The sequence below is a fragment of the Ipomoea nil genome, unplaced genomic scaffold (assembly GCF_001879475.1).
Source record: "Ipomoea nil cultivar Tokyo-kokei standard unplaced genomic scaffold, Asagao_1.1 scaffold2144, whole genome shotgun sequence".
In the NCBI taxonomy this organism is placed as follows: Eukaryota; Viridiplantae; Streptophyta; class Magnoliopsida; order Solanales; family Convolvulaceae; genus Ipomoea; species Ipomoea nil.
This window is the reverse complement of record NW_017618572.1, coordinates 871,286-893,803: the sequence shown is the minus strand read 5'-3', so window position 1 is coordinate 893,803 and position 22,518 is coordinate 871,286. Positions and strand designations below refer to the sequence as shown.

The 22,518-nt window shown below is 35.5% G+C and overlaps 1 protein-coding gene across 4 annotated transcripts in view; it reads right to left on the bottom strand.

Moving 5' to 3' along the window:
- Nucleotides 1-20,249, bottom strand: part of LOC109148771 (callose synthase 9) — a 34,384-nt gene extending 14,135 nt beyond the window's left edge. For 3 of the 4 annotated variants that reach the window (XM_019296498.1, XM_019296499.1, XM_019296500.1), the window contains exons 1-21: nucleotides 20,106-20,248; nucleotides 19,714-19,918; nucleotides 17,281-17,378; nucleotides 16,775-16,938; nucleotides 15,826-15,949; nucleotides 14,354-14,461; nucleotides 14,116-14,241; nucleotides 12,044-12,133; nucleotides 11,124-11,221; nucleotides 10,878-10,995; nucleotides 10,283-10,408; nucleotides 8,470-8,546; nucleotides 8,276-8,354; nucleotides 6,490-6,615; nucleotides 5,468-5,570; nucleotides 5,180-5,303; nucleotides 4,857-5,046; nucleotides 4,705-4,757; nucleotides 3,717-3,777; nucleotides 3,555-3,636; nucleotides 2,729-2,778 (exon numbers count right to left, since the gene is read on the bottom strand). In XM_019296498.1, the coding sequence (XP_019152043.1) occupies nucleotides 2,729-2,778; nucleotides 3,555-3,636; nucleotides 3,717-3,777; nucleotides 4,705-4,757; nucleotides 4,857-5,046; nucleotides 5,180-5,303; nucleotides 5,468-5,570; nucleotides 6,490-6,615; nucleotides 8,276-8,354; nucleotides 8,470-8,546; nucleotides 10,283-10,408; nucleotides 10,878-10,995; nucleotides 11,124-11,221; nucleotides 12,044-12,133; nucleotides 14,116-14,241; nucleotides 14,354-14,461; nucleotides 15,826-15,949; nucleotides 16,775-16,938; nucleotides 17,281-17,378; nucleotides 19,714-19,915 (2,199 nt within the window). In that variant the 5' untranslated portion in view covers nucleotides 19,916-19,918; nucleotides 20,106-20,248. Of the gene's footprint in view, nucleotides 1-2,728; nucleotides 2,779-3,554; nucleotides 3,637-3,716; nucleotides 3,778-4,704; nucleotides 4,758-4,856; nucleotides 5,047-5,179; nucleotides 5,304-5,467; nucleotides 5,571-6,489; nucleotides 6,616-8,275; nucleotides 8,355-8,469; nucleotides 8,547-10,282; nucleotides 10,409-10,877; nucleotides 10,996-11,123; nucleotides 11,222-12,043; nucleotides 12,134-14,115; nucleotides 14,242-14,353; nucleotides 14,462-15,825; nucleotides 15,950-16,774; nucleotides 16,939-17,280; nucleotides 17,379-19,713; nucleotides 19,919-20,105 lie in introns of all 4 variants that reach the window. The other variant, XR_002048875.1, reaches the window with a different exon arrangement.
- Between the last annotated feature and the right edge of the window lie 2,269 nt (nucleotides 20,250-22,518).

Genomic DNA, 22,518 nt, shown 5'->3' with positions numbered 1-22,518 from the left:
TCTAAAGCATTCATCATCTTCGGTCACTGCTATTGCTAACTCAGGTAACACAACTTCTTGCCTTCTCTCATCCTCTTCCAAATGGATCATAGACTCAGGAGCCACAGATCATATGACAAGTAACTCTAATCTATTTTCCACATTTTCTCCCAATACACATAGTCCTCATGTCACCTTAGCAAATGGATCCACCACCCATGTACTTGGGTCTGGTACCACTTTGCATGTCCCCTCGCTCCCCTTGTCATCTATCTTGAGCTTGCCTAACTTTTCGTTCTTTAAATTGTTGTGTTACATTCTTTCCTGACCATTGTTTGTTACAGGATCTTACGACAAAGAGGGTTATTGGTAAGGGGCACGTGTTTGGGGGTCTTTACATTCTTGACACCACGAGGCTGGAGCCTGCGACTTGTTCCAGTGTTGTCACCCCTTTTGATACTCATTGTCGTTTGGGTCATCCATCCCTTCCATTGTTAAAGACATTGTGTCCTCAATTTCAGAGTTTGTCTTCTTTACCTCGTGAGTCATGTGAGTTTTCTAAGCACCATCGCGTGCATTTGAGTCCTAGAGTCCACAAACATGCGACTACTCCTTTTGAGTTAGTACATTCTGATGTATGGGGACCGTGTTCTATGACCTCTAAACCTCGGCTTAAGTATTTTGTTACATTCGTTGATGATTTTTCTCATATGACGTGGTTATATTTGATGAAGAGTCGTTCTAAATTGCTTGGTTTGTTTCTTGGGTTTTGTGCTGAAATTGAAACCCAATTTGGGGTGCCCGTTAAAATCTTACGCAATGATAATGCTAAGGAATATTTTTCATTCCCCTTTGCCTCTTATATGCTTCAGAAGGGTATGCTACATCAGTCATCTTGTGTCGACACACCATCCCAAAATGGGGAGGCTAAGTGCAAAAATAGGCATCTGCTCGAGACTGCGAGAGCCTCGCTATTTCAGAGGGGGGTTCCCAAGCAGTTTTGGGCTGATGTTGTTTCCACAGCATATTTCTTAATCAATCGCATGCCCTCCATTCAATTTCCTCTATCCACCAAAGCCTTTGTTCCATATTGACCCACATATATTTGGTTGTGTATGTTTTGTTAGGGATGTTCGTCCCAATATTACCAAGTTAGATCCTTAAGTCTTTAAAGTGTATCTTTCTTGGTTATTCTCGTGTGCAAAAGGGGTACAGATGTTACTCTCCTGAGCATGGTAGGTACATTGTATCCATTGATGTGACTTTTCATGAGAGCATTCCTTTCTTCCCTTCATCTCCAGATGCTATCTGTCAGGGGGAGGAGTATGACATTTTGATGTATACGGTGACATCCTATGTTCCTACCCCTCCCGTCTTACAGGTATATTCTCGTCGACCTCATCATAATGCACTTGTTCCGGGTTCAGCTCCTGTTACTCCTCCTGACTCGGTGCCAGCACAATGCCCTGAAGCCACCTCTTCGTCATTAGATCCAGTCTTGGACGATGACCGTCCAATTGATCTCCGAAAAGGTAAACGCAGTTGTACTTATCCCATGTCTTCCTTTGTGTCATATGGCCGCGTGTCACTGGCCTCTTGTTCTTTCATGGCTTCTCTTGATTCTATTTTTGTTCCAAAAATTGTTAAAGAAGCTTTGTCCCACCCTGGGTGGCGAGATGCCATGACTGAAGAGATGAATGCTCTGGATCGTAATGGTACTTGGGATTGATTGTATTTTTTTTTGACCGGAGAACTTCGTCTTCTTTGTCCAAATCAGGGGTAGGCAAATTTCCGTCACTTCTGGCCAGACAGCTTAAGGAAATGAAGCTCTTCTCCATCCAGATTGGATGGTGACTCTTCATCTTCATCTGATATCTACTTCAGATCAGGACAAAGAAGAAGATGAAGAAGCTTCTTCTCTGTTCAGATCCAATGGAGAAGTGTTCTTCTCCATCTAAATCTGGAAGATTGGGATGGAGAGCATTTTTTTTTAATTAATATTAGCTCTTTGGCTGCCATGGCAGCCGTTCTTTGTCCCAGAAAAAAAAACAGCTTTGGATGAAGGGCATTTTAATTCTCCGTTCTTCTTCAAACAAGAAGATTTTAAATTATTATTACTATTATTATTTATTTTTGTATTATTATAACTATTGTTATTTAATACATCAGCTTTTAAAATACATTTAGAAGCCATGTTAGCTTGTAAAGTCAGCTAGTTAACCGGTAACTTGATGGTAACCTATAAAAAAGTGTTAACTGCACTTTCATAGAGAGTTTGAGGGTTTAATTGGAGCTTTAAAATATTCAGATATTCAATTGCACTATCTCCTATAGTTTGAGGGCTTATTTGACCCTTATCCCTCAAATAATGATGCTAAAAACATTTCTGAAACCAGGTTTCTCTAGCATTTCACCTAATAAACTAACCGCACATTTTTCCCTGCAACAGTGTAAAGAATTTTCCCAAAATCTTTTGGCATTGGCCTTTTCAGGCCAGACATACTTCAAGAGATGAAGATAACTTATGTGATTTTAAGTTGTCATAGGCAAGACCACTTCTATCTACATATGTGAATGATGAATACCTAAGCATCGAAATGACATTAGCCATAGACATTACTATATCTTCAAACCACTTTGTGCAAAAACAAAAACAAAGACTACAACATAGGCTTTCAGTTGATATCAAACTAAGGCATGATAAAAAGCAAGAAAATCATTTAAATTAAAACAATAAATAAATACTTACTATAAACACGGGAACCCAGAAGCTTGCAACAGTCAGTGCATTATGATTATCTGCCAATGAAATTAGTAAGCTTTTATGAATTTAAGGTTGAAGCCTATTACAAGAATCCTGAAAAGGAAATAGATATGTTTAAAGCAACTTCAAAATCCAACAAGAATAGAAATCATTTCAAAAGCCAAGTTGAACCAAGCTTTCACCCCAAAAAAACAACACCCGGATAAGATGCTTAACCCCAGACACAGTTGAAAACAACTCTATTCCTAGAGATCACGAATAGAGGACACCAGAAGTACAAACACTGATGACATGAAGAATTGGTAAAACCCAACACTTAATCTTCATAGAATCATACCATTCACAAATTATAGGCACTTCAAATATTGGGTAAAAAAACAAGTCAACACACAAAAAATAGATAAAGTCTTGCATGGAACTAAATAGATGTTTCAAATTGCAATTAAATAGCTAATTCTGCCATGGAACTACACTCAACTTAAATTATTAAAGTTATAAAAAAATAATTTTTAAAAAAAAAAACAAAAACAAAAACAAAAAAACAAAAACAAAAACAAAAAACATTACTCCTCTGTTATTCGCTGTCCACATTTCCTATTATGTCCATCCCAAAAAGTTATCCACTTTCCTAAAATAAACACCATAAATAATTCTATTTTCCTACATTGCCTTTCTAAGAAAATTTAGAAAGACATAAAGTTGTCTAATTTTTATGGGCAAAAGTGGAACGATAGATATTTTTCTTCACTGTCTTTAAAATCTGTATCTACCATAAATAGGCCAATAAATTTGGACAGAGGGAGCATCTTACTTTTAGAAACAAAATCATGCCAAGAGTATTCCTGGATATCCATTTCCACGACGAACGTTGTGGGATCCACCAAGGGCTTAATCTGAAAAATCAAAATGAAATGTAATGTGAGATAAACTTACCACCATTAAAGCATGACTGAAATGAAAATTTGACACTTACTAGTAGAAAATATGCAAAACTAAATTTGCCTCCCAAAACAACAAGCCAAAAGACCAAATATCTGCACCATAGAGTTTATGTTGTAAGATATTCAGCATGCTGATAGTTACTAATTTACCCATGTATCCAATGGTAATACGCTAATATAGTAATATCCAAGATTACAGTACAAAAATTTTCAAACATTGGCGCCTACTAATGATCCTTTGCTTATTAAAAAATTCTTTAAGTATTCTAGCCTTGAACGCAAAGTTTCAATAAAAAATGGCAAGTGAAATACGGAGTAACAAATTATGTAATTGCAGGCAACTATGGAACTGAAAATACATGAGCAAAGACAATAGTTGAATACATATAGAAATTACACAATACAATCACTGCACTGTAGTCCCAATTGGCAATGTGTCATTGGCACTAGGATATGCAAAATGAATTGAGAATAAATCAGACTATTCCTTTTCACTGAACATTAAAAAAGAATCAGAGTTTAATTTTAATTTCCCTGGGTGAGCATTCACCTTCAATATATCAAATTGAGCATCCAATGAACATCAAATTATTCAAACAAAACAATAGATTCCCCAACAAAGACCATAAAAGCAGTTCTGGAAAACTGTAGTCTCCACCATCTACCTAAGTGTTAGTTTTAAATCAGTAAAACTCATTATACTTAAAGTTTTTATTACATTCTTCACTTCTTAAATATGGTAAAACGTAAAGTCATTAACTCAGGAAACCAAAGACACGTTTTAACATCAAATTAGATCCTTTTTTCTCTTAAAGCTTTATTACCTTCTTCACTTCTTTAATTTGGTTTTTCTCCTCTGGTTAAGACTTAAGAGTATAGAGGGTCAGGTAAAGCCAGCAGGTCAAAGAATGAAAAGGCATCATTAACTAAAAGCACATTGGTACATGGTAGCACAAGGCAACACTAAAAATAGTGAGACAACAATCTGCTGGGAATTCATATGCAAGACAAAGAGATTACTTGATGAAGCTAGAAGTTCTCTCATACATGCCGCGGCCAACATAGTAATGTTCCTTAAAGCAAAAATGTTAAAGATATTAATTGATTTTATATAGAAAAACAAATAAAAAAAATTACTGGTCCTCCTATAAACCTAAAACAAAAAAGGCAACCTGGTGCATCCATTTGATAAACCGGATAAGGGGCCACTGATCACATTTATTTGTCAACTGATGACAGGCTGGTATTCTAAGCAGGAAGCCAATAAAGAAGTGCACACCAGCATATGTGGCAAGAACAATGACATAAATTTTGAAGAGAAATGAATCTGCATTTGGCTTGGTTTTCTCCACAAGGCCTTTCCTGAAAAAGAAGTTAATGCACATAAAGATGTTAGTAGAGCAAATAGAATAAAACTAATCAACCACAATGGAAGTAAAAAAACAGAAGGCCAAAAAGAGTATCACAAACATAACTCAGAACAAGTAAAACATACACATAAAGGAAACAAATCAATACTGAAGCTGCGCTGAACCAAAGAAAACGAAGAAATATTCGGCTAACAGCTAGGCGTCTTGATGTAGAATATGCTCCATACATCATAATAACATCCAATACACCTATGCAAACAGACAAAGGTTAACTTAGTAACCACAAACAGTTAAAATGTTGGCTTCACTAATCAACTATCATTTATATATATCAACGGCAAGAACATAGAGTAATAAGTTGCTCTTGTCATACAATACAATAGAATGAGCTTGAAATGTCAAAAGATACATACTTTCCAAAAATTTCATCACAAAGTAAGTAGGTCCAAGACTCAGAACTTCCCGTAAGGTCTTAGAGTTAAACTCCCCATTATTGAAAGCAATTATAGTAAGTCCCTGCAGAAAAGCAAAGCAGTAAGAAAATATGCTCATAAGAAAAGGGAGTGGACTCTGGTATGTGGCATTGCCAATACATTCCTTGATGCAATCTACACTAGAGAAAGAAAAGTCCAGAAGGTAGAGAAATAATCAAGCCACTGTAAGATCCCGTGAACATCTCACCCAACCCCTCTCTCCCCAATCAAAAAATAATAATAGCAGCAACAACAGTAATAAAACTTATTAATCTAAGGGGGTGTTTGGTTCACGTTATATAAAAAAACCAATGTTATATTTACTTGGGAATATAAGATCCTCATGTTTGGTTCAAGTTATGTAATCTCCCCAGGGAATGTAACATAACCTCCACATAAGGTTTTTAGCTATTTGAAGGGAATGCGAGATACCTTCCCTTTTCTTAGGTATTCTCACATTCCCTTGTCTTATTACTAATTTTGTCATTTTAATTCATTGGTTTTTCTCTCCCCTCAAGATATACAATGTTTCTCAAGCTCAAGCTCTTGGTTCAGTAATTTTAAATCATTTACTTCTCTATTTTACCATTGCCTTATTTATTTATTTTAATATTGAAATTTATTGAAAATTTGAAATACATAAAAATATTAACAGTGTTAAAAGTAAAATAACCATCATAATTCATAACAAAAATAAATAAATAATAAAAAACAACTATTCAACCAAACATGATTATATTAGATACCTCAGTTTTAAACCAAACACATCAATCTAACATTCCTTAAGGTAATCTAACATTCCGTGAACCAAACGCCCCCTAGAGGTTAGTTATACATAATGAGAGATTTTGAAACGATTAAAAAAAAAAGAGGGGGTGGGGGGGTTGGGGGGGGGGGGAGGGGTGTTTTGCAGAAATTAATGGAAATGAAAGCAAACAACTGAAATGTTATGATTTACAAACCTGAAACATCATCACAAGAAATATCCATAGGCGATGAAAGCTATGGTAAAGATGCAAGAAAGTTCGGTGCTCAACAAAAGAAGTCTTCCCCTGCCGTTTGCTGCTTCCAGTAGATTTAAGAAAATTCTATAACAATAGCACAAGTTTGGGAATAAAGAGTCATGAAAAGGGAAAAAAAAGAAAAAAACAAAAACAAAAACAAAACAAAAAAAACAATACCAAACAAACAAAACAAAAACAAAAACAATTGCGCACGCACACAAATATAGAATTGTGCAACAAAGTAAAAACTTTGACAAAACATGTGAGTCATACCACAGAATTTTAATCTTTGCGTTCATTGTTGATTAAGAAATAGGAATAATTTAACTAAATTCTTGAAGGCAATGTAAACCCAATCCTACAAGACCATACATGGCACTGCCAACAAAAGATGAATACAGAATCTCAAAACAGAAATGTTATGCTTAATCCAAGAAAAAGGTCCAAAGTGATCGCATTTGGTGAGGGGAGGGGTACTCTTTGAGATTCTGCTATGAAATTTAATATGTGAAAGGGAAAACTGCATTTTTGGTCCCTCAATTATTAGCAAATTCACAATTTCATTCTGTGTAAATTCACATCACCTGATTTTTTAATTCCCCGATCACTAAGGGTAAGGGACCTAAAAAAAAAAAAAAAGAATAGCTTCCGCCACCAATTTTGAAAGTTTGGGACTATATTAGGACATGTCAGTTATAAGTGGACAAAATTGTGAATTTGGTAATAATTGAGGGACAAAACTCAAAAGTGCATTTTCCATACTTGAAAACTATGTGTAACACAGTGAGGGTGGATGTTTACTAAAATGAAGCTTAGCATACTGAAGTTCCCAAATGGCTGTAGAATTATGTACATGTAACTAAGCATAAAGCTGGATTTTTCTGGTTCAAATTTATTTGGCTCATTTTTATTCTACCATGTATAGATAAATTAAAGAGTTAATGCCCAAAATGGTCCCCTCAACTATGGTGGTTTTCTCGATTTCATCCTAAACGACTTTTGTGACCTAATGTAGCCCCAGATTTTTGTGTTTTTGTTCAATGTAGTCCTCCGTTTGTTATTCCGTCTAATTGGTGTTAAATAGATGGACAATTTGGTAATTGCAATATTTGCTTCTCATTTACGATCAACAACCCTAAAATCCCTAATCAATTACTACCTGGAAATCCCTAAACCTAAAGTCGAATTTCTACCCTAATCAATCCAAGCTGAGCATTGAGATCGTAAATGAAAGAGGGTAAATGAGAGGCAAATATTGCAATTACCAAATTGTCGCTCTATTTGACACCAATTGGACATAATTAAAAACGGAGGACTACATTGAGCAAAAACACAAAAGTCTGAGACTACATTGGGTCCCAAAAGTCGTTTAGGACGAAATTGAGAAAAACCATCATAGTCGAGGACCATTTTGGGTATTAACTCATAAATTAAATTTACTCCGTATATTGAATGAAATTAGTTAAGCACATACATCAGGTGTTGTGCTTATTTTGGTGTTTCTATATATGACTTAGGCTTCCACAATCAGGAGCTTCTCCAAAGAGCACCATGATCCATTTTAACATCTATAGAGTTCCCCTTTCTTAAGAACTATACTCTTTCAAATCATAAGTTGTTGCCATATCTGTATTATAACATTTCTGAATCTTCCCTAGTGACAATCCAAATTCTTTTTATAATTAATATAAAGTAAATTCACAAGCAATATATGCCCAAGATAAGTCATAAGATTGGTGCAAACCTTTGATCTTGGTGTTGGTTTCAGAAAGAAGGGTGAACTTTTCCTCCATGGCCAACTAAGTTCAAAGCAATTAAGTGACCTATAAAAAAAAATTGAAATAAAAAGACTCGGCTAAGAAATAAGAAATCCATGAGTTATTTTATTTTATTTACGATAAGGAAATCCACGTCGTATAATCTCAAAGTAGACCTTACCAGAAGTATTCATTGAAATCATCATAATTTCTCCAAGCAGAATGAGGTGCTCGCCCATTTTCATTGTTTCCTGCTTCCTGCAAACATAATATTAGTTAACCAGCTGCAAGATATCTGTCATCCTTCCCCCTGAAGGGATAAAAAAAGAAGCTCGTATTCTGTACAACAAGCATTCCATATTACTCTCTTAACACAAATTAAGAGAAGTGCCTCATTTGGCTACTTCCTATCACTAGCAGGTCAGTATGTCTAGCCTATCATGACAAGGTTATGTAAAAGTAATTTAGTATGCTCTCATGAAAGCATCCTATGTCCTTTTTCCAATGGTATTATTAAATGATCAAATAGCCAAAATAGGATTATTTTATTCTCCATGAATCTAATATTAATCCGAATCCAATCATATCTTATTCCAATGCAAGTAATCATGGCTATCACAAACAAATATATCCTATGCCCTTTTCCCATGGTTACTTAACAGAGCAATTTCATTGTCCCATAGTACGAAATATTCACATACCCAAGATAGGATTCACTTTATCCCCCAACCTAATGCTAATCCAAATCCTATCATAGACTGTTCCAGTGCAAGCAACCAAGGTTTTAAAAGGCAAAGGCGTGCCTTGAGGCGTAAGCCTCAAATTTTAGCATCAGAATATATTAGTAAGCTGTAAGCATGTAAACATCATTCATAAAATTTACCAAAATATAAGATTAAAATTCATTAGCTAAAAGTCTCAAAGAAACACACCACAAATCATCAAACATAATATAAGTCTAAAGTAAACAAATGCATAAGGGGGAGGTCGCCGGAGGGGGAGCTCGCTGGAGAAAGAGGTCGCGTCACAGTGTGGCACACTCGCAAATCGCGACAGTAGAAGGCTAGCAACGAAGACTTCGTATTTTGATTTTTTGTTTCGTTCTTTTCATTTCAGACTTCTATTTCCTATGTTTAGTCAAACTAGGGTTGGGAATAATTTTTAATGGGTTGGGTCTTTTTATTTTGGGCTTAAAAAACTAAATATGGGCTCTGAAATTAAAAAAGGGCCAAAACGCCTCAAATAAAGCCTCAGGCACGCCCTGAGGCGTACGCCTCTTACCTTGAGTAAGAGGCGTACGCCTCCAAGCTTAACACGTGCGCCTCGCCTTGCGGCATACCGAGGCACGCCTTTTTAAACCTTGCAAGCAACCACGGCCTTCATCTTATTATAAAGATTAGGAGTGTGCATAAGGTTTCTCATTATATAAAGCTCAGGAGTATAAGTTTTCTTATTAAAGAGAACAGGGGTCAGGGGTGTGAATCTAATATGCCAATTCAAATAACCAATTCTCATTAATGTTGATGTATCTCATGTATGTATGTTGCATGACTTGCATCTGAAGACTTAGACAGGAAACATCCTACCATCTAGTTAGGATTCCTATTCAACTCGATAGCAAAGTCCAAAAGCTAACTTCACTGTATATAGGTGTACATGTATAAGCTTAACATCAGAAAAAATGAACATGTTATCTTAAATCTTATTTCTACCTTAGTTCGCAACAAGTAAGAACTTGTTTGCAGATAACAGTAATAATAATGTTCATGAAACATCAACCAAAATATAAAACATATATATCCCTATAATATGCCAATTAATTATCCCTAGTCACTCTTCTGCAAATGAAAATGGTCATTAAATGTAAAACAATACCAATACAAGGAATCACACATCATATTTCTCTTTTTTTGTGAAAAAATGCTTAAACAATGCAACAAGTACACAAATACCAGAATATACACAAGAAAACAGAAATCTTATTCTGGACATACCGCAGCAAGAACCTCATAAAGTGGACGTATAACTTGATCAAGAAACGAAACGCCACTTTCAGCTACACAGCTATTTGCTGGCATTGCAACTTGCTGTCTCATTATCTCCTCCATTTCTCGTCCCATCTGATTTTGAAACAGATCATTCCAAAAATTGAATACAAACTTGAGAAGGTAACAGTTTATGTGATTGGTCAGGAAAAGCAAGATAGAAAGGTTGGTAGCAGAAGTAAATACTAGTACAGTATATACCAAAGCTAAAGCAAAACCAAAAGGGAGATGCTGAAGTTGGAAGATAATTTTACCCAGTTGCAAAAATGCATATTTCTCCTTAATTAAACAAACCCTTCAGTACAGAAAAGATGTTTAATTCAACATTAATAATGGAAAGGATGGTAACAAGCATTATGATTGTTGTGACACTTGAAATTTAAGGGAACATAAAATAAAAAATAAAATAAAAAATAAAAAAAGAGAGAGGGGGGGGGGGGGGGGGGGGGGGGGAAGGATAATATCTTCAAGTAAAAGACAAGCACTGATCTAAATAACATGCAATACCATCAAATTATCAAAATATTCAATAAATTTCACCTACATGATGAAATATGTAGCACAAGCATTCTGGAAGAAAACGAGCATTGGCAGCTTCACCCCATATCAAGAAATACAAAGAAATGAATAGCAATTTCTTCTCCTTGCTGACAACATCAAGACTGCATAGATTGGAAGAACATTTGATACTAGTCCAGGATTCCAGTTTAAACAAGTCCATGTTGCAACTAAATATAACAGGTAAGAATTTCAGGTCCTCTCTTAAAAATGTTAAAATCAAGTTACTTACTTGCTCCACACAGGCAAGATACCCAGATAGTTGCACCACTTAATGTAGTTGTCTAAGGACTTCAAAAATACCTTGTGGACTGCAGCCTCATCTAAAATCTATAGAAAAATCATGAGATACATTAAAATAAGCATACTTCCTACATGTTCCAACAATATATGCCTCTGATCTAGAACAGATTATTTGGTGTATCCTTCAGTAGGAACCAGTCTACCAGCAACTTAAGAATGACTGAATGAGGTAGATTGGGTATTAGCCTACAACCAAAAGATACTGTTTCTGATCAACATTAGAAATCCTCTACAATGGGGCCATTTGGTACAGTGGAATAGGGGGATTGATACATTTTCAATCCCCCTAATCCAATGTTTATTACAAATTCTTAGTCCATGGGGCCCATCCAGTAATCCCTAAAGGCATTTCTTCACCCATGGGAAGCATTCTCTAGGAAAAATGAATCCCAAAACTGTCTTTTGGAGCAAACAACCCTTCAGAAGTATTCTAATGCTGGACTTTATTTTACCCATCAGAGGGCAGGGAACTGTTCTCAGGTTGAGAACTGTAAGGGATGGCACTTGGTTGCTTCTACCAAAACCCCACTGAAATTTCACCTACTTATAGGCATCACCAACCAAGTGAAGTTAGAAAGAGAATAAATAATTAGAATTGACTCTAAGTTGCTATAGAAGAAATATCAGGAATAAGGAAAAGATAAGGTCATAGGGAATAGCAGAAAAGAAAAAATGTTATAGGCATAGTTTTACCAAGGAAAAAAAAAAATTGAAAGAAAAAGAAGATTTTTATCACATATCAAAGGAAAACAACAATGAACATTCAATACCCCAAGAATTATGATCAATTTCATGTTGAATTGGATTTATATTACAGGATATGATATGATATGACAAAATAAGACTCACCGGTTCAGGTTCATCAGGTATTCGAAACCGACTTTGCTCATTAGCAAGAAGATGAACAATATGTTCACGCTGATTAGATACATTGTCTTTCTGCAAAGCAATCAATTAAACTCATCAAATTAAATAAGGAATTACTCAGAGGGGCAAGAAAAGAAAGAAAGAAGATTTTTTTGTTGGAAACTAGAAAGAAGAAAGTGCAAGTGTACAACACAAGCAGAAAGCACATGTATTATGGACAAAATGAGTCAATCAAATCTACAAGCAATACATCTCTACTCACAAAACATATCAGTTAAGATTATTTGAAAAATATAACACTTAACCACTTTGGTAGAAGAAACCTAAGAAAATGCATGAAACCTCATTGCTACCATCATAGCCTACTATATGATTCTTTTTTCCTTCATCACCACCACCATGCCTTATTCCATCCTATCCTAGGTTGGGTAGATAATCAGCACATTCATTTCCCTAATGAAGTATGTGTTGGGGCCCGCATCACCTATCCTTCAGCAATAACCTTCTTTTCTTGCCTCCTGTACAAGTTATGTCACCTTTGTGAGGCCAAGACCATGCTCAAGTCACAAGCTGAATGCAACCTTCATCTAATCTTCACTTTTTAGCAATTAAGAGGCCTTTAGGCCCAGAGTTCCACCCAAATGACATGATAAGTCATAAGTCCCTTATAAGACAGCCTGCATTAGACCATTCATACCACTCTTCATTGGCCATCCATCCATGTTGAGTTGAAATTCCCTTGAGGCTAACAGTACCCCAGCTACTAGTTTTTCTTCCCAATGGTTGAAAAGTATGACTTCAACTACATCCCTAGCTAGAAATCTCATTCTCCAAAGGGAAGTATCAAACTTTGCGTGGTGTAAAGTGGCATGGATGCAATAGAGGGCTAAATAGTAATGTCTTCCCACCATGCTAAGGTTCTCTTCCTTCCAACTTGATAACTGTTTCTACATTCATTTAAGGGTCCGTTTGGAAACCCGGAAAATGAATTCTGGAAAATGTTTTTCGAGTTTTCAGTGTTTGGATGCAACAGGAAAATCCAGTCAACGGAAAACATTTTCCGTTGACTAGGGAAAATGAAGCCATTTTGGCGGAAAATGACTTCCGCCAAAATTTGAGGGAAGTCATTTTCCGCCAAAATGTTTAAACATACAATTCTACTCATTTTTCCAGAAAATAAACTAAACACACCAAGTTTTCCAAAATGCAACCAAACACTGGAAAGGAAAATGTTTTCTAGAAAATGACTCATTTTCCAGAAAACATATTCCAGAAGTCATTTTCCTGCTTTCCAAACAGACCCTAAAGGTAAAATTATATGTTGCCTTGGTATATCAACCATGAAGGACTGGCTGCCCAATTACTTGCCCAGAGTTTCACGGCTAGTGGTGAAGTTATGTTTGACACCACCATTTTAGTTAGGTGATTAAAAAAATTTATTCCCCAATATTTATCTCAAACCTAGAAGGGCTGGCAAACACCCCCAAGCAGTTCATGATGTGTATCTAGTCCTCAATAGCTTTAGAGAATAGCATCAGATCACCTGCAAAGAATAGGAAGGGATATTCCTATCCTCTACAAACACTATGATTGGTTTCCACCTTTTCCTTCTCACTTGGTCCTGCATCCTCAAGAACAATTTCTATAGTAATATTAAGAATATAAAAGTAGAGGGAGTGAGGGTACACTGTATGGAATCCTCATTTAGGTTCAAATTCTGGCAATTGTTCCCCATCCCAAAGGAGTGAAAGTCAAATCCAGGAACCCAAAACCCAAAATTTCATCTCCATAAAATTCCAATCAAGGCCATCATAAGCATTGTGAAGATCAATCTTTATTTAAAATAGAAATGCAATATCAAAAAATATCTATGCCAACTGAAAGTGGTTAGAAAGTAGTATTTTAAACTCCATATATAACTGTGCATAAAAAAAGATATCTGTTTGGTTGATTTGGATTACCGGGACAAATTCAACTGTAGATCATGAACAAATTATGAGGACCCAAAAAGGCCCTAGAAAGCAAGAGGGAGAATAGAGAAATGATGAATAAACCTGAAATCCAAATGTAAAATGAAGAAAATCAAATATATCTGCACTCCTTGTTGTAGGTATGGAAAAAGTTCCAGGCAAATTTGGCAGCCCATGGAAGTACTTTAAAGCTGAAGCTGAAGCACGAACCTACAATACAATCAAATCAATCAAAACTCATCCAAGTAGCAAGAAAATGAAAACTGATAAGACATAAAATAGAAAATAGAAAATAGAAATAGAACAACCCAATATGTCCAACCTCAGAGAAAGAAACAATAAAATTTGTCGTTGTAGTGGCATCAAGAGGAATAATATTATAAGTTAAATCCTCTGTCATAGCTGCATCCGATTCCATCATGACTTTCAGCTGAACAAAGTGCAATTAGGAGAAAACTGAGTTTCAGTAATCAAACAACGATTAGACATTACTAAAAAAGAAAAACTACACACATTCATGTTTATGCATAAGCTCATTCATATGGGAATCATTAAGTAGTCTAAATTAAGCTCCCTGAATCTGAACAATGGATCAAACTAAACAGTACCAATAGCTCAAACAACAAAAGGAGTATTCGAACAGTAAAATCTTAAAATGTTCTAGCTTGCAGTCTAACCAAGTAACAGCATTATACATAGTCAAGGACACCATTTAAACATAGAAGCGATATATCTCTTGGTAGCAGGTTTGATAAGGGTGGTATTAAGACCCATCATTATATACAGGATAAGATGAAGTTGATGCCTTTGAAATCCAGAAATTTTATATTCTTTTCCTTCTTTTCGCAATACCTGCAATTTAAATTATCTATAGCTGTAACTTTTTTCTTGATTGGCTGTCCATTAGTATATTATTTGCCATGTTGTAAGGGAGATTGGAATCACGAGAAACCCCACATTCTGCTATCTAGTGCTTTTTGAAACCCCATATCCCATCTACAAACAGCTGTTGCCCTGACCTCTTTTTGCATTACATTATCTCACCCATCACTCTATCAGTAAGCAACAAGCCCTGATGGAGCTGTAAAAGACAACGTCCTCCACTTCTAGACATGAAATACTGAAATTACCCACTCATTTACCATTTCCTGTTTGGATTTGATATCTTAATCAAAATAGACTTTATCTCACCCATCACTCTATCAGTAAGCAACAAGTCCTAATGCCCTTCTTAATGAGATGTAAAAGACAACGTCCTCCACTTCTAGACATGAAATACTGAAATTACCCACTCATTTACCATTTCCTGTTTGAATTTGATATCTTAATCAAAATAGACTTTTTTATCCTCTATTCCTCCCAATATCAATGGGAAAAAATTTATAAAATAAGATGAAATTTTAAAAATAATAATAATAACCTAGTAACCGCTTTCTGCCAGCACCAGATAAAGAATAGATCACATTCAAGGAAGAACTCCACTAGCTGTTTTATGTATAACTAACTTCATAGGCTTCCAATTCACTGTCTTCAAACTGGCCTTGTTGAATTTGGGAAAATCAGCAGGTTTTACAGGTTATAACACAGTACTAAAAGTTTGAGAGATAATGCAATATACTGATACTTTAGTCACCGTTGAACCAGAAGGCAACATCATAACAATGCTCCTAAATTCCATATAAGTCAAAGACTCAAAGGTAATTACAATATTGCAGCAACACAAACATGTATGGCAAAATCTGGTGAACAGCCTATGAAAGAGAAATTAGGGATGTTATTATAAAGTCTGCATACCTCTCTTGGAATTAATCTTTCAGCTTCTTCAGGTGAAAGCTCCTTACTCAGCTGTTCTAGGACTGTTCCTAGAACCTTAAGGGTTCCTAAAACCCTTTTCCTCATAACAGTCTTTCGCTCCAGCCTAATCAAAGCATTAGTAAAAACAAACAAATATAATAAGTCAATGAAATGAGAAATCTTAAAATGGGTGGATGAATGGAGGATGCAACTGTTTTTGTTTTGTTTTACCCAGGTCCATACTTAAATATATAAATCTGGTACATACAATAATCCATAGTAACATTGTTACGTTTCAAAATTATCAGCATGACTTGAATTATTATGAGTGGCAGCAAAAATAATATCTATGGACTACAAAGGTATTAGATATTTCTAAAAAGACCTTTTTCCATCCAAAAAGTATTTTTTTATGTAAATATAAAGAAACCTATATATATAGGGTGATATTGCTATGAGAACCACCCTCCCCATGAGTCCATGAGAACCAATCTGGTGCATTAAAAAAACAGATCTATGAATGAGATTAATTGGGGGATTAAAAACGCACGTGTGCATATGGAGCATTATGTAGTGTGCATATTAAGCATGTCCCTATGTTGCACACAACACATGCTTAATATGCACACAGCACAATGTTTCATATGCACACGCGCATTTTTAATTCCCCAATTAATCTCATCTATAGATCTGTTTTTTTAATGGATGAGATTGGGGTTGGTTCTCATAGGAACCTCACCCTATATATATATATATATGTCTGTGTGTGTGTGTGTTGCATTTTTCTCTAGTTCAATCTCAAATAAATGATGCTCAAATATTAAGGTTAAATTGCCCATGATTTAGGAATGAAATAAAAGAAATTCACATGCCAACAATACACCCACAGCAGAGCCCATTGAGAAAACCAATAATAAGAAGAAAAAGTAGAACTTGATGTGAAGCATACTCTCCAAGGTTACCGCTGAAAACACTTGATTCTCTCAATTTTAATTCCTCTTCTCGAAGTTTGTCCACATTATGCCGGTCCCTATATAGTCTATAGAACTCTAACAAGCGAGCAACATCTCGGCTTCTGTCAATAGTTCCACCTTCCCTTTTTGCTAGTTTTTGCTGCAACAATTGATTGAAAGAGTATGAGGGTGAGTACCATTACAAACCAATATTTCATGCAAAAAAAAATGTTCAATAAATCATCCAAATTTTGCTCAGTCCAGAACAGGCAGAAGCATTCATACTAAATCAGGTCTATTTGGTGGAAATACTCCTTAAACCAGTGATAAGAAGAAACTTAAAGGGACAGAAGGAGCATATGGACATTATTATTATTAGAAAATAAGAATGTACCTAATAACCTAAATAACTGTGCAATGCATGGAGAACCCAATTCTTGTGTTACCAATAAAGTATGCATCAGTATGGAAAGAAATTGTCCATTGTCTCATCAAAACATACCTTAATTACAGACATCAACCCAGTCTTGAACTGCAATACTCCCCTCCCCTCACTGTTTGGATCCAGATTTTGAGCCAATGAGTAAGCATGCTCACATACTGCATTTAAAGAGTTGAAATTTCAGCTATGTGATAGAATTCCATTAAAAAATTGACACTAGACACTGAAAATATAGATAATTCTACTGTTCAATATGACAACTGTACATCCTGTAGGTAGTTTCTAATGCCTTTCTGGGCCATGAACAAAAAGATTTCTTAGGAGTTACGTTAACAACAGGGTAAACAAAATGTAACAAAGAACAGAGGGTTGAGCCTCCTAAAGATCTAATCAAACATCTCCATGCATTGCTATCTTTTCTTTTTTCACACCTCAGGTGTGCCAAACAAAAATAGGGAAGTCATCTAATGGCAAAGTCCCCCACCACAGATCAAGGAAGAAGCTTTGGTTATCATTTCTCAACTGGAAATGATATTCTTACATAGGTGACTGCCAGTATATAATTCACTTTCCACTGGTAGACACTAAAAGAGATAAAAAGGACCATGTGGATCCACCATTTGAACCCACTTATTTCCCCAGTAAGTTTCATCTACATTTGGGTTCTTCAAGTGAAATTTTCCATAACCACATGTCCACTTCCAAGCAAGCCTGATTGAATGAAAATTGAAAATAGCATTGTGATGACAGAATCACAATATTAATTCGCTTTTTACCAGTATCCAAATGGTACTTAAATGCCTAATTGATTCCATTCAATACATTTTTCTAATATGAGTCTCCAGCCTTTTAAATGGCGAATTATGGAATTGCTCAAAAAGTTTGACCGAGGCAGAGTAGGTTTTCCTCCACAAAAATGTTTCATCTAGCCTATCCCAGTGTCAATAAGATTCTAACAATCAGTAGCTTTGAATTTTTCAAAGAAGAGCACAACTTTCCAGGGGAAAGCTTTGAATGTTGAGGTGAAACCGCAAGTAATGTCTCTAACATAAAGGACCAAATTCCCCTTAAATCATTATATAAGTGTGAATACCCCAACTTCATTTAAGACATAAAATATAAAAGAGCAAATTCCACTTTTAGTCCTAGACTATTGTGGCATTGCCACATTTAGTCCTACACTTCTAATTTTGCCTCATTACACCCTTGACATTCATTTGCTTGCACAATTAGTCCTCATTTAAATTTATGATATTCCACATTTAACAAAAATGGCTAACATGTAATTCCATCATTCAAGTCTCTTTCCCCAACATGTAATTTCTCTCCCTCCCTTATAAACTCTTGTAATTGAATAATGAAATTACATGTTAGCACTCCTTATTAAAGAGGTGTGATAGAAATTTAAACAAAGGACTAAATGTAGCAAGCAAATGAATGTCAAGGATGTAATGAAGCAAAATTAAAAGAGTAGGACTAAATGTGGCAATGCCACTATAATTGAGCACTAAAAGTGAAAATTGCTCAATATAAAATGTAGTCCGTTAAACTTGTTTGATGCCTCTCTAATGTGTGGCTGTTTTGTATATATCATCTTGCATACACTGGACATTCAGTTGAAAATCTACGGATGTGGTTAGTAACTAGAAAATTTTCCATGAAATCAAAAGACATGTTTTTTAGCACTGTTTTCTGTTGTCCAACTTAACAAAGGAATTTGTATATAACTTTTTTATTGTTTTCCATTTTTTTTCAAATACAGAAATACATATAACTTCATACATAATCACACCATTATCATTACCTACAAACTTTCACTTCACTTATCTATATACCCCTACCACATACCCACCCACCTATCTATATACCCTTACCCAGCCTACCTATCCACCATTAGTCCATTACACCTATCGATATACTCCTACCCCGCCTACCTACCCACCATTACACCTATCTACTTATCTTCTCATTGTACCTACTATCTATATATCCACCACTACCCTCTTTTCTTACTTTACCAACCACCATCTATCTACTCTATTTGTATTCTACTTATCTCAATAAACTACTTATAAGCACTTAGGATTAGATGTAAATATGTAATCCATATCATCCGAATTAAAACTCGAAATCTGAATCAAGTTTTGAATTTTGGGTGAACCATTAGGTTATTGGTTTATCAAGATATAAATATAATCAACATTTTGAATATTCAAAATAAATTTCACATATCTTCAACCTAACCCAACACACACAGCCCACAGCCCCACACAGATATTATTGTTAATAAAGAAAAACAATTGGATTTCAAATAATATTGTATTTTGGCCAGGGAAAATAAGATGGTTATGTTTGTTCTTCTAATGGAAAGAGAAAACTGCAAAAAATGAAATCATAAAAATGGAAAACCAAAAAATTGCAGTAAAATCTCTTTATAATTCGTGCGTGCACAACTTTTCATAAAAGCTCAATAAAGTAAAAATAATCACTTACAGATTCTAGAGACATTTGGATCTTCATCTTGTATCTCATCTGCAGCCCGCAATATGTCATCTATGTCCCTGTTATTTGCAAGTGACGATGGAACATTTGCAGCAATTCCTCCCGCAGGTCTAGCATACGAATCCGTACCAGACCGCTGCACACCAAGTGCTGCAGTCACTAAACGCTCCCACAGATCCTCCACCCGAGACATCTCCTACGTTACATGAAAAAAACCCATATAAGAGAATGAAGAGATTCTTGAACTAGTCCTCCACTTCAAATTTGAAATGACAGAACACCAATTCTTCGGCCTAATGTTTTGAGCAGCTTAAAATATGATATCTAAAAGGGTTTGCACACACATTCAGGTATGGACAACGTAAGTACAAATCGAAGCTCACCGGATCGGAGATTCCGCCGGAATATCGCCGGATTTGAGTTTCAACTTTTATGTATGTGATGTGATGATCTAAAAGTGAGAAACCCTATCAACTGGGTTTATGAAAACGGTCGGATCGGAGGTAGAGACCGAGATACTCAAGTAGGGGTTTTGAAATACTCCGTGCTTAATTTGGGGCAGAGCGTAAAGGCAATGACCGGGTGAACCGAATTTAGCCGGTAACCGAAGAGAATTGATTTCAAATTGTAATTGTAAACTTGGAATAACACGGATAAGAAAGAAACAACGCGTTTGGCACGAAGGAGGAAATTACTCATTTGTCGAATTCTCACGTTTGGTTTGCGAATTTTTGCTTTAAGGTGCGTTTGTAAAACAGAAAAATGACTGGAAAATGAGTCATTTTTCAAAAAACATTTTTTTTTAGTGTTTGACTGCACAACATAAAATTGTCTTTATATGTTCAGTTTATTTTCCAGAAAATGAATAGAAAAATGATTAGAATTGTATATTTTAATTATTTTTATTTCTTTCATTATTTTTTACTTTTTATATTATTTCATAAGTTCATTTTATGTTTTGTTGTGCTCTTCTTCCTCAAAATTTTCTACTCTACTGTGTTCTTCTTCCTTGCTTGCAATTCAGAAAAATAATATTTCAGTCAAAACAAATAAGCACATGAACCCAAAACAACCACCTTCATTTCTATGCAAATCAGAAGAATTGATTTCACAAATCAAAAAAAAAAAAAAAATACTAAGAGATACAAAAATAAATAAATAAATAAATAAATAAAATAAAAAAAATTACAAGCATCTCCCAGTTCATCACTGGTTTCCGTCTGTAGCTGGAAACCAGTTGCGAAAGTGGTTTTCGACTGTGAAAACCAGTGATTTGGTTTCCGCATCGGAAACCAGAGCCTTTGCTTCCGATGCGGAAATAAGTGATGAAGAGGTCTTTGGTGAAGCTTTTCTGGTGATGGAATTTTTGGTGGAGCCTGTTCTCATGTTGATGGAAGTTGGAGCTTGCAGATAGAGGCGTGGAGATTGCAGGTTGGAGCTTGCAGATAGAAAATGACTTCCCAAAAAAAAAAAAAAAGGGAAGTCATTTTCCAGAAAAGTTGAGGGATTGTCCATTGACTTTGAGTTATTTTCCTTTGACTTCCCTTTTCCTTGCCTAGCCAAACACCAGAAACCCGAAAAATGATTTCCAGAAATCATTTTTCGGGTTTCCAAACACACCCTTAATGATGTGTTTGTAAATGTGAAAAATTATTTTTTGTGTTTTTATATTTGGCAAGAGGGAAAAAATTAAGATTAAAGGAAAATATTGTCTTGGTTAATGAGAAAATGATTATGTTTTTGAGGAAAATAATTACCTTTTTTTGGAAGTCATTTTTCATGTTTTCGTCTCTCGTTACACCGCTAGAGAGGCGAAGTTGTCTTCTTTATCTCCTTTCCAACGGTTTCTTCTTCAGCTTCTTCACCCATCTTTCTATTAAGGTATTTTTTCCTCCTCTTTAATGTTTTGAGTATTTTTTTTCTTCGATTTGACCACCGGAGATTGTTTTCGACTGTGGGGACGAAAACCCATTGCCAGAAACATGCTAGCTTTGCGGAAACTAGTGTTTTAAAAAATTTTATTTCTTTATTTGTTTTTATAAATTTGATTTATCCGATTATGCTTTCTATGTCTCTGTAAATGAGTGTTATGGATTGTCTATATGTGAGAATAGGATGGTCATATTTGTTTCAATTTTACAATTCTGCTGAAAAAGAGTTTTCACCCATTTTGGTCCCTTGACTATAGCTCATTCTCAATTTTGCATTCCGACTTTTAATTGCACCCAATGTGGTCCCTTGACTTTAAAAAATTACCCCAATTTGGTCATCCGTTACCTTTTCCATCAATTAGGCGTTAAGTTGGGGGGTATTTTGGTACATTCACCCTCCTCGACGTAGCAAGTATCAAGCCCTATGGTTCGGGTCCACGGCATCCACCCGTCCGGATGGATGAAATCGCCGATCGTGGACTCCATTATCGCCATTCTTGAGTACGGCTTCCACTGCCTTCCCAGGTACAACTTAATCTGCGTCTTCGTCCCCTCCAGGGCATTCTCTGCCACGATCTGGTAGTTCTGGAGAACCAGCCCCGTCGGCTCTGCGAAATGTGTCCGCTCCGCGAAACTATTTTTTTTTTTTTTAAAGTCGAACGTGTTGTTTTTATTTTTAAAGTCGAACGCCGTTTTTGCAACCATGGTGCACACGGTTGCACGGCATAATTTGCGTAAAAACATCATTTCCCATATAGAAAATCAATTTTAAATGTTGAAGCAATTGTTGTTCTAATAAATTACGAGTAGAATGATGAACTAATTTAACCGCTGAAACTTTAACAAGAATATGGAGTTATGTGAA